Consider the following 16,926-nt stretch of genomic DNA (forward strand, 5'->3'; position numbering starts at 1 on the left):
TCTGTGCCTACTTATCTTTATGATGCTCCTCCTGCGATCCAGCAGTGTTGAATTTCCCTCTTAGTAATTCTCCTGGGCTGATTTCTGCGGAATCCCTCTGGTATGTGTTAATTAGTTGCCATCTTCCTGGAACTCTCCCCTTCATCCACATTTTTGTTGTTCATAAAAAGATTTTTAAAAGCTCAATTACTACAAAGTCCAGTTTAAAGCCAGGCATATGACAGTCCTCCACAGACACAAGTCAGGCAGTAATCCACAATTCAAGGCCAAATGGGGAGCCTCAGCCGGTGTCTGACGCCCTGTCTTGGAGCCTACCACCGCTCCTGACTATGTAGATGGTAACAACAAAAAAACATGGAGGCTCAACTTGGGCTCCTAATTTGACCAGAATTCCTAGCTAATAACATTACTCCATGTTTGATTTACTGACCAAATAGACAAAAAAAGATTTGACAGCCTTGGAAACTCCATAGGGTATGTCTACTTGTCCTATAGTGAGGTCACTATGAGTTTGAATCAACTTGAATGTATTGGGCTTTGTTTTTGGTACCAAACTTACCACACCCACTTGTATTATAAGCTTAATGGGAGCAAAGGTCAACTCTCATTTTTCTCCCTATCCTTCAAATCCATGCTTTGTTCTGAATAGGTGGCTAGTACACCTATTTCATCATCATAGACTGTCCTACCCCTTTCTACTTCACAGAGGAAAAAAACAGAAGTCATAAAATCAGAACTTCTGGGGAACTGATCACAATGATTGACATATAGTCCCCCTCCCTCTTAGGGGGACAACAACAAAAGTGGGTGAAGGAAGACAGCAGTTGGTGTAAGACATGAAAAAAATAATTTATAAATTATCAAGGGCTCATGAGGGAGGGTGGGAGGGGGAAAAATGAGCTGAGACCGAGGACTCAAGTAGAAAGAAAATGTTTTGGAAATGATGATGGCAACATATGTACAAATGTGCTTGACACAATGGATGGATGTATGGATTGTGATAAGAGATGTAAGAGTCCCCAATAAATGATTTTTTTTAAAGATCGAAACTTCTTAAAATTCCAACTACCAAATCAACTAACTAACCTTTCGGATATCTACATTTATAATTTTTCTCTTCCTTTGTTTTCCCTAAGACCAGTCTTTCAACCTAAACTTTGAATTTCTCTTGTCTTCTTGGAAAGCTTAGATTACTGGTTTTCCCTTTTCTTTCATATATACTACCTATCCACCTCCACAGAATATGTTACTTCTACTCCCTCTTTAAAAATACCAACAACCACACATCCCTCTTAGCTACCATTGAATGAATCCCTTCACTATTGAGCAAATTTACTGAATACCTACTATATGCCATGTTCAGTGGTTGTTTTTAAGAATATACAAAACAGTAATTCTCTAGTAGAGCATCCAATCTACAAGAGAATATAGGAAATGAACAAATAATTTTACGTTAAAAAATACCCTCATTGCCATAAAGTCCCTTGGAACTCATAGTCACCCTTTAGGACAGAGTAGAACTGATCCCGAGTTTCTGATATTGTAACTCTTTTTTTTTTTAAATATGGAACGCTTCACGAATTTGCGTGTCATCCTTGCGCAGGGGCCATGCTAATCTTCTCTGTATCGTTCCAATTTTAGTGTATGTGCTGCCGAAGTGAGCACGATAGTGTAACTCTTAATGGGAGTAGAAAGCCTCATCTTTCTCCCTCAGAGCTGCTGGTGGTTTTGAACTGCTGACCTTACAGATAACATTCCAACATGTAACCACTACACCCCCCAGGGCTCTATTTTATGTTAAGTACTATAGAAAAGCAAGGAGCTCTTGTGGTGTAGAGGGTTACACTTTAAAAGCTTCTAACCACTCTGCTAACTTCAACTTTGTTGGTTCGAACCCATCAGTTGCTCCAAGAGAGAAAGATGTGGCTGTCTGCTCCTATGAAGATTTGCTGCCTCAGAAACTGTTTGCATATAATGTAAAAAGCTGTCGTATAGCATGGCAATGCATTAAAATAAACTCAATGGCAGAGGGTTTGTTTGTGGTAGTAAGTTAATATGAAGTAGAATCAAAAGATATTTTTGAGGTAAAATCTAAACTTATTGAAGGTTTGGATATTGAGAGAATATAGTTTTAAGAATGACTCCTATATTTCAAAGACATTAAAATTTAAATGCATATGTGCATGTATTTGTTTTGTTTGTTTTTTAAATTTTAGGTGGGTGATTAAATTTCATATCATCAACTTTGTATTCAACAGCTTAAACCAGTTATCAAACCTTCTAATAGTTTATCCCTCACCTGCTCCCAACTTCCTCTTGACCCTCTTGTAAACTACTGTCTTTCATTTTACCCAAGTTAACACCCTTCAGTCTGGCCTATTGCTTTATCTTCCTTCTTTTATCTGCCCCCTTGGAAAACTCCAAAGTCTGTTCTCTTTAAAATAAACGTCTCTAACTTTTTCCCCCCCCAAAACAGTAGTCTCATATAATATTTGCCTTTTTATAATTAATTGGTTTATTTCACTAAGCATAAAGTAGTCCAGGTCCATCCATGTGCATGTGTTTATATGTGTAAATCTGCATCTACTTATTAGCCCATGGAGGTTGCTTAATTATATGCAAACAGCTTCCATCTTAAAATGTCCCCTGAGAACATGTTCATTTAGATCATTACATTATGGCTCAAAGATCACCATCTGGCACAAAAAATTAGTCTCTGTATAGTATTGTAATTATAAATTAATATAATTGGCAAGTAAGGTGCTTGTTTGTGAAATATATGTGACAGTTGGCAAGTAAGGTGCTTGGTTGTGAAATATATGTGATAGTTCATTTTGGCACTATCTGTTCTTTTTATTTCTGGTTGTTAATACATTATTTTACTGAGTTATTCTAATGTATGTTGTCTACTTTTAGAAACAAAGTATTTGGAGGATGAAGAGAAAGACAATGCTCTGAAAGAATGGGATTCTAAAATGAGAGCTGCAGAGAAAGGTAACTGAATTGGTTAATGAGATAAGATAAATCTGCTCTATGTGTGTGTTTTACATGAAATTAAGTCAGAATTTTCAATAAAAGTTTTTGTGACTTTATTCTAATATTTTTATGATTTTCTTTTCAAAGAATTGAAACAGCTAAAAACCCACGAAGAAGAACTTCAAAGGTCAGTCTTCTGAGTGTTAGAAGATGTAGTGCTAAATTCCACCAGGCAAATGACATCCCACCTCCAGCAGGGACATGAGTCTTGATTAAGACTAGCTCAGGGCTTCTCCATTTTGAACCGGGCTCTGGAGGCCAACTTAGCCAACAATATTTTCTGAACATTTATCATTTATGGAGAATTAATCTAACGAAAGCCTAGTGTCTCTTAAGCTTGAATATCCAGATAATTTTAAAGAAAGTAAAACAATAATAAACTTTTAAATATAGATAATAGCAAATTCAATACAATCACAAGTGACAGCATTGATTTCACAGTTGATATTTGGCTGAAATTAGTACTAAAATGACTCCCAATATATAGGTTCTATTTAGCACTAACAAACAAAAAAATTAAATGCAGACACTGAAATTATAGCTTGTCTTGGTTTTAAGGTTGGCATCCATATGATTACAAAAAACTCACTACCATTAAATCAATTCTGAATCGTAGCAACACTGCAAGACAGAGTGAAACTGCCGCATGGTGTTTCTTTTCCAAGGCCATGAGACTTTACAAAAGCAGACTGCTACCTCTGCCTTCCCAGGGGTGGCTGGAGGGTTCAAACCACTGACTTTAACCACTGTGCTACCAGGCACCCTCTATGTGTTCCATAAAAAGACTCATACTTCTAGATCATTAACTAACAAACAAACAAAAGAATTCTGAAATGGGTCCCTTTCGCTTGCATTATTTTAGCACTAGAGAGCTAACTAGCATGTGATATCTTGTCACAGACCATTTATATTGATAGAGTCTGAATTTTCCAACAACAACAAAAGATTATCTTTCTGTGGATATCTGGTTTTATTTGCAGGAATATTTTAGAACTGCAGGTACAGAAGCAGCAGATGCTTGCTCAAATAGACTTTGTGAAAAAACAAACAAACAAAACTGAAGAGCTATTGGATCAATTGAGGTAAGGAATAGCAGGTGTCATGAATTTGTGTTTTATCCTCTTCTTGAGTAGGATGACTGAATTTACAAGAGCAGTTGATATAAACATCTTAATTGTCACAACATAAGTGTGTCATCCTTTTTGTCCACTCTCCTTTCGGTTCATTGTACTGTGGTAGCTTACATGCTACTATGATGGTGGAAACTATGCCACTGGTACCCACAGAGTCGCACATGGTGGATAGGCTTTACTGGAGTTCCCAAACAGATTAGGAGAAAGAGTCTGCCAATCTTAAAAAAAAAGGCTAGTAAAAACCCTACCTCATGAACAGCACCAGAATATTGTCTGACATACTGCCAGATGAGGAGCCCTCAGCTTGGAAAACACAAGTGGAGAAGTGCTGTCTCCTCAAAGTAGAAGTGACCTTAATGATGTGGATGAAGCAAAGTACTTAGGACCTTTGTTTGCAGATGGGGCAGAACTCAAAATGAGAAGTAACGTGCATTAATGAATGGAACATGGAATATGAAATATGAATCTAGGAAAATTGTTAAGTTGTCCAAATGAAATGGATTGTTTGATGATGAATATATTAGGTATCAAAGAAGCCAGGCCCACTGCTGCCAAGTCAGTTCTGACTCAGTAACCCTACAGGATAGAGTAGGCCTCTTCTATAGAATTTCCAAGGCTATGACTTTCACCAAAGCAGACTGCCTCATGCTGTCTCCCAGGCGTGGTTGGTGGATTCAAATCAGCAACTCTGCAGTCAGCAACCCTACATTTGCATCACCAAAGCATCTTTCAGAATGCATACTGAAGTATATTGCTGTTAAGGTTAAGACAATATCCATATGCCTCCAAGGAACACTAGTATAAATTTAAATATATACACCAACACTAATAGCAGATGAAGCAATAGAATCTATTTTAACAGCTTCTGCCATTTGGAACTGCATCAATAATTACTGGTAAGTATATTACTGGTGGAAAATATGGCCTTGGGTGATAAAAGCAATGCTAGAAATCACATGATAGAATTTTACAAGACCCACAACGTAATCATTGGAAATATATTTTTCAACCATGTGAACAGTGTAGTTCACAGAAATCACTTCAACTATATGTGTGAGAAGAGAGCATGTAGATGCTCAATATTATCCGTCACAACAAGCTTAGGGGCAGACTATGGAACAGACCATCAGTTGCTTATATGCAAGTTGAGATGAAACTGAAAAATTAAAACAAGTCCAAGAGAGTCAAAGTACAGCCTTGAGTGTTTTCCACCTGAATTTAGAGACTATCTCAAGAATAGATTTGACTCATTGTACACTAATGACTGAAGAGTAGGTGAGTTACGGGATGGCATCAAGAATATCATACATGAAGAAAGCAAAAAATAACTTTAAAAAAGTATCTGGAGCAGGATCTGGAGCAGAGCTCTTGTCTTCTCTTGGATGTGGATACCATGCTAAGTCAGATTCCCAGGACATCCTCAGCCGATGCTTTGACCAGCAAGGTGGTCAAACTGCCCCCCTTTGTATCCCCTTCCAACCCCAAACAGAATTACATCCTTGAGGGTCAAGGAAGAAAGGGGGTTGGAGGTGGGGGGGAGCTGATGACTGTATAACCCCACTCTAGGGGAGTGAGCAACAGAATTGTATGTGAATGGATACATTGGATAGTGTAAGATATGGAAATAAACTAGGGTTTAGGGCGGGGTTAGGGATAAAGGGGAGCTGATATCAAGAAGTTCAAGAAGAAAAAATGTTTTAAAACTGATTATGGTAGCAATTGTACAATATACTACTTGATGTGATTAAACTATAGAATATATCTGTAAGAGCTCCTAATAAAATTATTTGAAAAAGAAAAGACTAAAATGGATGTCAAAAGAGAGTCCTGAAACTTGCTTTTGAATGTAGAGTAGTGTGGTATTTACATAATTTCATGTCAACTTGATAACTAAAGTAAAGGGGTGGAGTTTAGCCTGTCAATCAAGTCAGCCTGATGATGCCTCCTGATGGTGTGGCCTTCTCATGAGAGTTCTGGGAACTTCTCTTTCTCCTTGTGTGCCAGTGTTGAGATGTTTCCACTGCCACTGGATCCATAAAACTTTCCACCACTGGAGTATGATCTCCCTGAATTTGACGTCATTGCATGTGCTACATGAGCCTAAAGAGGAATTTATGGACTAATTTCAGACATATGGGCTAATATCGGAATTATGGACTTGATCTGGACTGGACTGAGATGTTTTCTCAATATACAATTGCTCTTTGATATAAAACTCTGTCTTACATATGAATGTCTCTGAATTGGTTTCCCTAGTCAACCCAGCCTAACACAAGCAGCTAAGGCAAATAAATGGCTATGATAATGAAGTAAGAGCGCTAAGCACAAAGTGACACAAGAAGATAAAGTATTACGATGACATGGAAAGACCTGGGGTCAGAATGCCAGGAGGAGAACAAGCTCGGTAGTTTTCCAGTTAACCAAACTAAAGAAAAAAAATTCAAGTTTCAAGTTGCATTATTGAAGGATTTATGGGCACAATATTGACTGCCACTGTGCCAAAAAGAATTTGTTGATGTTCAACCATTTAAGGAGGTAGAATATAATGAAGAGTCGATGTTCTTGAAGGAAGAAGCCTAAGCCGCACTGAAGGCACTGGTGAAAAGGCTCCAGGAATTGACAATAATTGAGATGTCAATTAAAAATTGATGCAGTGCTGGAAGTGTTCACTCATCTGTGCCAAGAATTTTGGAAGACAGGTACCTGTCCAACTAACTACCCATTTCTAAGAAAGGCAGTCAGTAGAATATAGAAATTACCAGATAATATCAGTATCACATGTAAAATTGTTAAAACCAAACCAAACTCACTGCCATTGATTTGATTCCAACACAAAGTGGCCCTATAGAGCATAGTAGAACTGCCCCTGTTGGTTTCTGAGACTGTTAACTCTTCACAGGATTGTAGAAAGACTCCTCTTTCTCTTGAAGATTGCTAAAGAAAATTTAAGAACAGTTAAAGCAGTACATCAATAATGACCAGAAATTCTAGCTGAATTCAGAAGAGGACTCAGAAAGTGGGATATCATTGTTAACATCATATGGAGCTCTAGTGGCAAAGTGCATTAAGCAGTGGGCTGCTAACTGTAGTGTCAGTGGTTCAAACCCACCAGCTGCTCCATGAGAGGAAGACAAAGCTATCTGCTCCTGCGAAGATTGACAGTCCCCAAGAGCCTACGGAGCAGTTCTACCCTCCACGGAGTTACTGGGAGCCAGCTTGATGGCAGTGGGGTTCGATATAGATGACAAGATGACAGCCTTGCTTGCTAAAAAGAGGACGTGAAACACTTAATGATGAAGATTAAAAAACTATAGCTTCCCTATGGGGTAGACCTCAACACGAAAAAAATAAAAACCTTCACAACTGAACCAAGAGGCAACATCATGATATATAAAAAAAAATTGAAGTTGTCAAGGATTTTATTTGACTGTGATTCACAATCAATGCCCATGGAGCAGTGATGAAGAAATCAAACTGGGCAAACTTTCTGCAAAAGACCTCTTTAAAAGTGAGAGAAAGCAAAGGTGCCACTTTAAGGATCCAGATTACCTGAAATATCCATAATGTTTTCAATCTCTCATTAATGTATGCAAAAGCTGGACAACAAGTAAGGAAAACCAAATTGTAGAGTTGGCAAAGGATATTGAATATATCATGAACTGCCAGAAGAATGGACAGCTCTGCCTTGGAAGTATAACCAAAATATTCCTAGAAGCAAGGATGCCTTCTCAAAGATTCACAACTTAGATTGAATTGATTCTTACTATCTTTAAATAGATTTAAATTTTCTACAATATTTGACGTTTTATATATATATATACATATATATGAAATACTAATCCAGTGGAAAACCCTGACTAGCCATTGCTGGTGCTGTTTGAGTTTTGGTTTTTTTGGGTAAAGTTTTTATTTTTATGATACTGGTATCATTACCTGTTTTGTTGTTGTTGTTGTTGTTGTTGGTTTTCATTACCTGTTTTTACCCTTTGACATACCAGTATTTGCTTCAAAATACCAATGCCAACATTCCAAATATCAAAAGGTGACAGTGCAGTTTAAGATTCCCTTTGGTTTTTCTTTGTTTTGAGATAATTTTATTGGGGCCTCTTACAACTCTTGTTACAATCCATACATCGATTGTATCTGACATGTTAGTACATATATTGCCATCGTTCTTTTGTAGACGTTTGCTTTCTGTTGAGCCCTTGGGATCAGCTCCTCTTTTTTTCCCCACTCCCTCCCCTCTCCCACCTTCGCGGCCCCTTGATAGATTAATAACTCAAGGAAGTAACGTTTCTCTCTCTTCAGCTTGTCTGAATGGGATATCATTGAGTGGAGTGATGACCAAGCTGTATTCACCTTTCTTTATGACACAATAGAGCTCACTATCACCTTTGGAGAGGCCATAGGTAAGTAACAACAGACAATTCCTCTGCAAAAAAACTTCCCAGCTACCATTTTGACCCGTTTTAAAGGTGTTTCAGTTAAAAAAAAAAAAAGTGAAGAGGAAATACACATGGATTAAGCCCCTGGTGAATCATCTCTGACCATGGACCAAGGTTGTGAATAGCCTTGCTAACATGCAGAATGCCTTAGAAAGTAGTTTGTTGCAGTGACGGGCAGATTAAAATTTAGCATCCTTTCATTTGATCTCCCTTATAATACATTTGAATTTGTTCCAGTTGGTATTTATGCTTTCTTTTCTATTGAGGTTTTTAACCTGTGTTACTTTGTCATTCTTTGTTAGTTTTAGTTTTTAAAATGTTTTTCTATATGTGAAATCCAGGATAGGTAAATTTAGAGACAGTAATTGGATTGATGGTCCCTTGAGTATATGGCAGGGGAAGTTGAGGGGAAATGGGGAGCTAATAACAATGAGTGCATGAATGAACAAACTGTTCTAAAACTGATTGTGGTGATTGTACAACTCGTGTTGATGTGAATGACCTATTGAATTGTATGATATGTGAAATATATGCCAATAAAACTTGAAAAAAAGTAGCTAAACTCATTAAAACTAGAAAATTCTTTTTCATTGTTTAAAACCATTTTATTGACATATAATTTACCTTCCATAAAATTAAGTGGTTTAAATATATTAAAAAGAGTTGTGCAATCAGAACCACAATAAATTTTAAAACATTTTCTTCATTTTGGGGCCCACACTTTTAAATATTTTAATATAATTACTAACATAATGAAAGCACTGCTGAAACTCTTAAAAGATTTGATCACTTTACTGATAATAGTTTTTTAATTAGTTCACTGAATTGCATTAGATGACATAAATTGTGCCTGTTGAAATAATGTATAAATATGCTATTCACATCTATTAACCTCTGACTTCTGTTTTTCATTTCTGTTGGGGTTCTTTTTGTTTTTGTGAGGGGAGTTTATTCTAATATCCAGTGATATCTTTACTATTTTTTCATATTTAAGAATGAGATCCTAAGATGTTCATGGATATTCTATGTATAAGGTAGACTTAGCAAAATAATTGGCAGGCATCACTGTATTGCTGTTGGAAGAGTCCCAAATGTTTTACTAGGGCGGCCTGTTAGTATCTGTAGGTATGTCTCCCTTACACCAGTTACTGGCAACTTCACGAAACTCAGCCACATTAGAATTTACAATCTTTACAGCCTCCCAGGTTCCAACTCAGATTCTCCTTAATTGTTCCATGTCTCGATGAAGAAATAAATTCCATCAAAATTCAAAATTAAAACCTAGGAATCACTTCTTCCTTCACTGTGCATATTTAAATTGTCAAAGACTTATTTATTTTAACTTCTTAATATTCATATACTTTGCTTCATATTTTCTGCATACAATAGTCATCTCCAACCTGGATGGCTGCAGGTTAACTGGTATTTTTGGATCTTCTTTTCCTCTAATTCCTTTCTCCACCCTGTAGCTAGAATGATCACTGAAAATCTACCTTATACTACACTACTCTGAGGCTAATGACCAAATATTTACATAGCAAAAAAAATTGCATAGCGTGTAAAACTATAGAATTTATTGCATTATTTCAATTTAATTGAGCAATCCTGGCCTTTTTTTTTTTTTCAATCATTTTATTAGGGGCTCATACAACTCATCACAATCCATACATACATCAATTGTGTAAAGCACATTTGTACATTCATTGCTCTCGTCATTCTCAAAACATTTCCTCTCCACTTAAGCCCCCGACATTAGGTCCTAATTTTTTCCCCTCCCTCCCCGATCCTGGCCTTTCATGCTCAATTGTATTTCATCTACTCTCAGGACCTTCATACTTGGGCTTTTGATGCCAGAAGTTTTTCTCCCCCTTAACAAAATAAATTCTTACTAATAACCCCTTAAAGTTCAACTTAAGTATCACTTTCTCAAGAAAGTCTTTCTAGTTCATTCTGGTTCCATCTTTGCTGAAAATTTGCTTTTCCACCCCAAATATACTGAAACAGAATATATTTCAAGGGAATCCCAGGTGATTCTTACAGATCCCCTGGTGATTTTATGCATACATAGAGCTTGTTAAAATGTAAATGCTGATTTAGTATATTTGAGGTGGAAAGGCAAATTCTCAGCAGAGGTCAAATACATGAAACAGTTTAAAGCCCTGTATTCACCTCTCTCTCTACCACTTATTTTTTCTGTTACATGTTCTCATTGCATTTGGAAGTTTTTAAAACACCACTTATCACAGTAAATGGGGAGTAGGGAAGAATCAGAACTTGAGAGAAAGGAGTTAAGTCAAGTCTGGAGGAGCAAGCAGCTATTCTGGCTACCTAAAAGTCATTACTGTAATGCTAAAAGATAAGTCACCTGTACATTTGTATAAGGATAGTGGGGGTGGGGCTCATCTCAAAAACTCACTGCCATTTGAGTCTATTCCAACTCATCGTGACCCTATAGTATAAAGGACAACTGCTCCTTTGAGTTTCAGAGATTTTAAATCTTTACAGAAGTAGACAGCCTCATATTTCTCTTACAGGGCAGCAGATAGTCTTGAACTGCTGACCTTGTGGTTAGGAGTTAAATATGTAACCCACTACACCACCAGACCTCTTGGGAGGTTCATAACTACCTATATTTCCCTTAGACAAGCTGAACTGTGGAGAGCTGAACTGAGTTGTCAGGTGCCAGAATAGTCAATTAGACAACCATCCACAATGAAAGTAGCCATCAGGCCTTTCACTTACAGCTGTAGTATAAGCAAGAGCACCCCAGAAAGGGCACTGACTCCCCCTTGTTCAATATTTTCCAGGAATAGTGCCCAATGAGGGTCCAGTTGATCACTGTAGATGTGGGAACTTTGTCACTGTTGAGAGCCACAAGCCTAAGACGTGTAGACCTAAGGGCAGAGGGGAGGTCAAGGGAAAGGCTAGGGGTGAAAAATAATTGAGCATTGAGTCCAATTGGAGAAAAATGTTTGCTATACTTACCTGGCAGGGGAGATACCATGATCACGAAGGTGGTTTTCCCAGGATGAGGCTCACCCATTGCACTCCAGATGTGCTGACCCCTGCCATTTCCCTAAATGTGGGAAACTTGATTGCATAATTTGTGGTAGGTAGTGGGGGACTGCATTCGCGCTATCCCCTAAAATAAAAGAAAAATGTTTGCAAGTGTCCTTCCTAGCCCCTTCCATGAGGTTTCAGGAGGCGTGCTTTGGAAGTGCCTAGGCTAGGAATGCAGGTATTCAAAAAAGCACAGCTAGTGGGAGTGGAGGGTCTGAGCTGCATTCAGAGACTTCACGACCTGTAGTTGAGGACGGCAGTTTTCCTCCTGAGGACTGCCAGAAGGACATTTTTAATTACTTATGGGGAGACTGAAAAAAAATCGCACATAGCCTGGAGCCACACTCTTCATTAGGGTTCTTGAAAATAAATTATCTTTGCACAGTTAGGGTCAGAGGAGGCCTTGACAAACATAGCTGTGTACTATACCTTAAAGTTCCTTCAAAGGTTTGCCAATCAATGTAGTTGAGTAGTCTCAAGGGAACTGTTACCACATGTAGAGAATAGTATACTTCAAAGATTCAAGGAGTAACTTTCAACTACCTCTGAAAAATTCCTGCACCTCAGAAGCGGTAGGATTCTAAAGCACTGATTTTATGTGGCTTACATTCGGAGAGTTAAAAGAACACTTATCTTGTTCTGCATCTCCCTAGTTGGTCTTCCTTTCCTGGCCAAGGACTGTAGGAAGATTACTGACCTCAATTTTCAATCGATTTTGGATGGTAAGTTTGAATCTCTAAAAATCTGTTGGTAATTTAGTAATTTACAAGTGGAAATTGATTCTTGAGAAATCTTTCACATGGTAAATTCGATGTAATCGGAATACTTTGTCTTTAGAAATATATGTTAAACATAAAACTACATGACCAATGGTGCAAATAGGAGTATGTAGAGTTAAAAAATGGTAAGTTAAAAAAAACTATTACTTGCCTTGAGTAATGATTATAGTTGTTTCTATAATTTAAAAGTTACCTGGATATATAGCCTCCCTCCCTCCACCTCAAAAGGGATGAATAACAGAAATGTGGGTGAAGGGAGACAACGGACAGTGTAAGATATGAAATAATAATAACAATATATAATTGATCAAGATTCTCCAGAGTGGGAAAATAGGCGAGGGAGGGAGGGAGAAAAAGAGAAGCCTTATACCAAGAATTCAAGTAGAAAATGTTTTGGAAATGATGATGACAACATATGTACAAATATACTTGATAAAATTGATGTATGGAATGTTATAAGGACTGTAAGGACCCCCAAGAAAATGATTTTTAAAACTAAATTTTAAAAATTGTTAATATGAATATTTACTCTGTAACAGGCACATGTATTAATTCTGTCAACACTATAAGGATAAGTATTATTCTTCATTTTACAAATTAAATCACAGCATAAAAATTAAGTGTTATACTTACGATCACTAAGCTAGTAAGAGAAGTCAGAGTTAGAACTTACATTTTTGCTACATTTAAAGCCTATAGTATTAAGCTAAGTTTTATTCTGTATGTGATAAAAATTTTCATTTTTGTAGAAATATCTTAAGCTTACAGTATATGTTGGAAATAAGAAACATCATGTATGTGTTTGAAAATAAAAAAGAAGAGAATACAGTCAGCCTTCTGTTTCCTTGGATTCTACTTCCACTGATACAACCAACTATGGATTGAAAATCCAGGCGGGAAATAGAAGCAATTAAGTGGTCATGGCACTCAAAATCCATGAGGCAATGTGAAGTGTTATTTATATGGTAGTTACACTGTATTAAGTAATATAAGTAATCTAGAGGTGATTTATTTAAATATAGGAGAATGCTTTTAGATTATATGCAAATACCCATTTTATGTAACCGTAGTATTTCTGGTTTATATAAAACATGAGTAATAAATAATACCCTCCTTTTTATTTTTCCTTTCCCAGAAGATAAAGCCCCTCCTTCCTCCCTGTTAGTTCATAAGCTTATTTTCCAGTATATTGAAGAACAGGACTCCTGGAAGAAGAAATGCACAGCACAGCACCAGGTTTCCCAGGTAAAGTCTGATTGAAGCATGTAAAGGAAAATGCATGTTCTCTATTTCAAAAAGCAGAACTTAAATTTTATGGATGCAAAAAAAAAAAAATTTCATGGATGCAACAATGTGCACTGAAATGATGTGTTCAATTGTTTAGCTTTCTTTAGGTTCTTTAGATTTTAATAATCACTAAATACTGAAATGCTTTTATGATTTTATCTTTTTTTTTAATCATTGTATTGGGGACTTGTACAACTCCTATCACAATCCATACATACATCTATTGTGTTGCACTTTTGTACATTTGTTTGCCTCATTCTCAAAATATTTGCTCTCTACTTGAGGCCTTGGTATCAGCTCCCTTCCCTCTCCCCCCACCCATGAACCCTTGATAATTTATAAATTATTATTATTTTGTCGATTTTATCTTCTTTGTCTTCATCTATTTTTTCCAGATGCTTCAAGAAATCTCATTGGTAGTGAATCATTGCAGACTTCTTGGAGAGGAGATAGAATTTTTAAAGAGATGGGGACCAAATTATAACCTCATGAACATTGATATAAATAATACTGAGTACGTAATTAGTCAAAAACTTATTAAAATATTTTTTACCACTGTGTTTTATGCTAATATAAAAGAGAAATGTATTTGTTTCGGTTTACTTTTATTCTGTGTTTTTTAAATTGCGAATCTTGTCTTTCACAGATTGAAGCTTTTATTCTCCAGTTCTGTAGCATTTGCTAAGTTTGAGATAACTTTGTCTCTCTCAGCCCATTATCCATTTGTCCTGTTACCATTCTCCATTCAAATTCACCTTGGCAACACTGGGTAAGTAAAGGGCATGGTAGGGTTCCCAACTACTTTTTCACCTTTTTTAGTTCATTTGGAAGATTCATTAAGATGGTCAGCAAGTAGACGGACCATCGTAAAAGCTGAGTGCTGAGTGATGTGTCACGTCTCTCTAACCTCATTTTGAAGCATTTGTTCTTTGAAAGCCAGTGACCTTTATTGCTATCTACAGTAGGTGCTCCATTTTTAAAATACTCTTACTGAAAATAGAAGTCAAGAAAGGAAGTCCTATATTGGCTTAGTCCAGATCATATTTAAATTTGATCTAAAGTCTCTGTCCTACAAATAGACTAATTGGTTAAAAAAAAAAAAAAGTACAATCATAATACTTTTCACATTTTGTGGAACCAGACCGCAAAATGTCTCATCTCTACCACGCTGTGATATATTTTGTCATTTCAGTCACAGAGCCGACAGCTTGCACAATGGCAGAGCTGAAATGTGCTCACCCCAACTCAGTCAGCAAACACTAATAGCTTAGATTTTAGAGCCAGAGAAAGCTGCTTGGTTAACAGCTTCACTGTTACAGAACTGGTTCCTAGGCCTACCTTTTGGAATCTCCTTGTAAACTACAGTCTCCTTATTTCCAGGCATTGCAATTTTTTTGTACTCCTAGGGAACTGAAAGACTATAACCGAGTAAATGAAACCTATCATATTAGAAACGTAACAGAAAAATTAACTAACCTTTCATTCTTCTTACCAGCCAAGATGAAATTGCTGCCATTTTATCTAATGTGCCACTAGAGGGCAACTACCTGAAGAATGTCGTCAAGCAAATTTACCGAGATCTGCTTCAAAACTCTCATTGTTACCAATAGACCATTGACTACAGGTGTAATAACCAAGTAGGATGCATTTAATAGTGCTATACTAGAGTGTCTATTTGTGTTTAGCTTTTGAAGTCTAGGAAAACTCCTTCTAGTAATGCTATAGTTAATTTTTGTATAGTTTCTAAAACTCTATAGTCACAGATGATGACAGGCTCACAAAGACTGCTATTAGTCGATGTGTTTATCTTTCTACTAAAGCTTTTAGTAGTAGGATACTAAGGGAAATTTCTTCTACCTATATCCTAATGTGGTGCTCTCTGCTAAAGAAAACAAAGAACAACTTTTATAAGTAAAAGGGGTTAATACTACTCACAAAAACTAGCTTTCTCCCCATATTGACAACTATGACTTTGAGGTAGCTTGGCTTCTGCCAGAGACATACTTGTCTGTATATAAACTACTCAACCTCCTTGTTCTCCATTCTAGAAATAGTATTAAGAGAGTGCAGTAGCACTCAGCTATTGGAATGGCTGCCATCTTTTGAGGCCCTTGCCATATTTTAGTATATAGTGTATATTAGTGTTTTCTTAAGTATATCTTTTCTAGAGAAAGTGCATTTGTTTTGGCTCAATATATATATGTAAATATATTGATGTTGTTTTTATGTCTGTATTATAGTAATTACATTTCAAACATTATATCCCAAACCTCAGTTTTGTCAAGTTCTGATTGTATTAATTAGCTAATATTAGTACCAAGTCCTGAAACCACACCCTTTTCATACACAAAAATAAACATATCCTTTGATTATTGAGTGACTAATAGTTTATGTGAAGGATATAGCTATGTAAACTTTCCCACAGCCTTTAGTCAAATAATAATCATGATTTTGTTGGTTTTATTGTAAGCTCTAAAACTATTGTTTAGCTAATTTGGCTTAATTGGTTTTATACTTTGGGATCAGGTTAATTTCCTAGGGGTTCCATGAATGCTATCATCCTTGGCTGGTTTCAGAGATAGAGGTCAAAAGATCACATGGTCTTTTTAAACTTCAGTGTTCCCTTTTTCCATGAATTCATTGGAAAGCTTTTAAAGACATCACTAGCTTTCTTATGGTAGTTAGTATATTTCTTTTCTGTAAATGCAAAAAGTAGAGGTTTGAGTACTCTGGAATGACCAGCTACAAAAACAATTTGGCTTTATAATGATCATCTGCTTTCTTGCATTTGGCATGCGTACTTGTAATATTTACCTCATTGTTTTATTTGTTCAAAATATTAGGTCATGTCACAAAATCATTTGGAAGTTTTTCCTTCAGTGACTGGAAAGCAGATAATTTTTTGCACTATTAAAATGAGTTTATTGAATGAAATTTTTAGAAAGCAGTATCTCTTTTATGAAGTAAAGAGTGTTTTTACTATGTACCGAACAGATCTTACAGCTATCCTGAAGAAAGCTCCTTCTAAAAATACCTAATTGAAAACAGTTAAGATTAATGGGGCCTCAGCTATCAAAAGATATAGCGACTGGGGTCTTAAAGGCTTGAAGGTAAACAAGCGGCCATCTAGCTCGGAGGCAACAAAGCCCACATGGAAGAAGAAGTACACCAGCCTTCACGAGGTGT

At 36.6% G+C, this 16,926-nt stretch overlaps 1 protein-coding gene and 2 non-coding genes across 3 annotated transcripts in view; 2 read left to right on the forward strand and 1 right to left on the reverse strand.

The window, feature by feature from the left end:
* Positions 1–16,793, forward strand: part of KNL1 (kinetochore scaffold 1) — a 63,070-nt gene extending 46,277 nt beyond the window's left edge. Inside the window, exons 15-23 of the mRNA XM_013007259.2 lie at positions 2,917–2,994; positions 3,124–3,163; positions 4,017–4,118; positions 8,478–8,578; positions 12,328–12,396; positions 13,589–13,698; positions 14,136–14,254; positions 14,387–14,509; positions 15,236–16,793. Of these exons, the coding sequence (XP_012862713.2) occupies positions 2,917–2,994; positions 3,124–3,163; positions 4,017–4,118; positions 8,478–8,578; positions 12,328–12,396; positions 13,589–13,698; positions 14,136–14,254; positions 14,387–14,509; positions 15,236–15,350 (857 nt within the window). The 3' untranslated portion in view covers positions 15,351–16,793. The remainder of the gene's footprint in view (positions 1–2,916; positions 2,995–3,123; positions 3,164–4,016; positions 4,119–8,477; positions 8,579–12,327; positions 12,397–13,588; positions 13,699–14,135; positions 14,255–14,386; positions 14,510–15,235) is intronic.
* LOC115868805 lies at positions 1,559–1,665 on the reverse strand. The gene has a single exon (XR_004045782.1). It is a non-coding gene; the product is annotated as a U6 spliceosomal RNA (small nuclear RNA).
* On the forward strand, positions 11,592–11,759 carry LOC115868925. The gene has a single exon (XR_004045882.1). It is a non-coding gene; the product is annotated as a U1 spliceosomal RNA (small nuclear RNA).
* Positions 16,794–16,926: the final 133 nt, after the last annotated feature.

Source organism: Echinops telfairi, unplaced genomic scaffold, assembly GCF_000313985.2.
Source record: "Echinops telfairi isolate 266 unplaced genomic scaffold, ASM31398v2 ScPeMD7_18;HRSCAF=68, whole genome shotgun sequence".
NCBI lineage: Eukaryota > Metazoa > Chordata > Mammalia > Afrosoricida > Tenrecidae > Echinops > Echinops telfairi.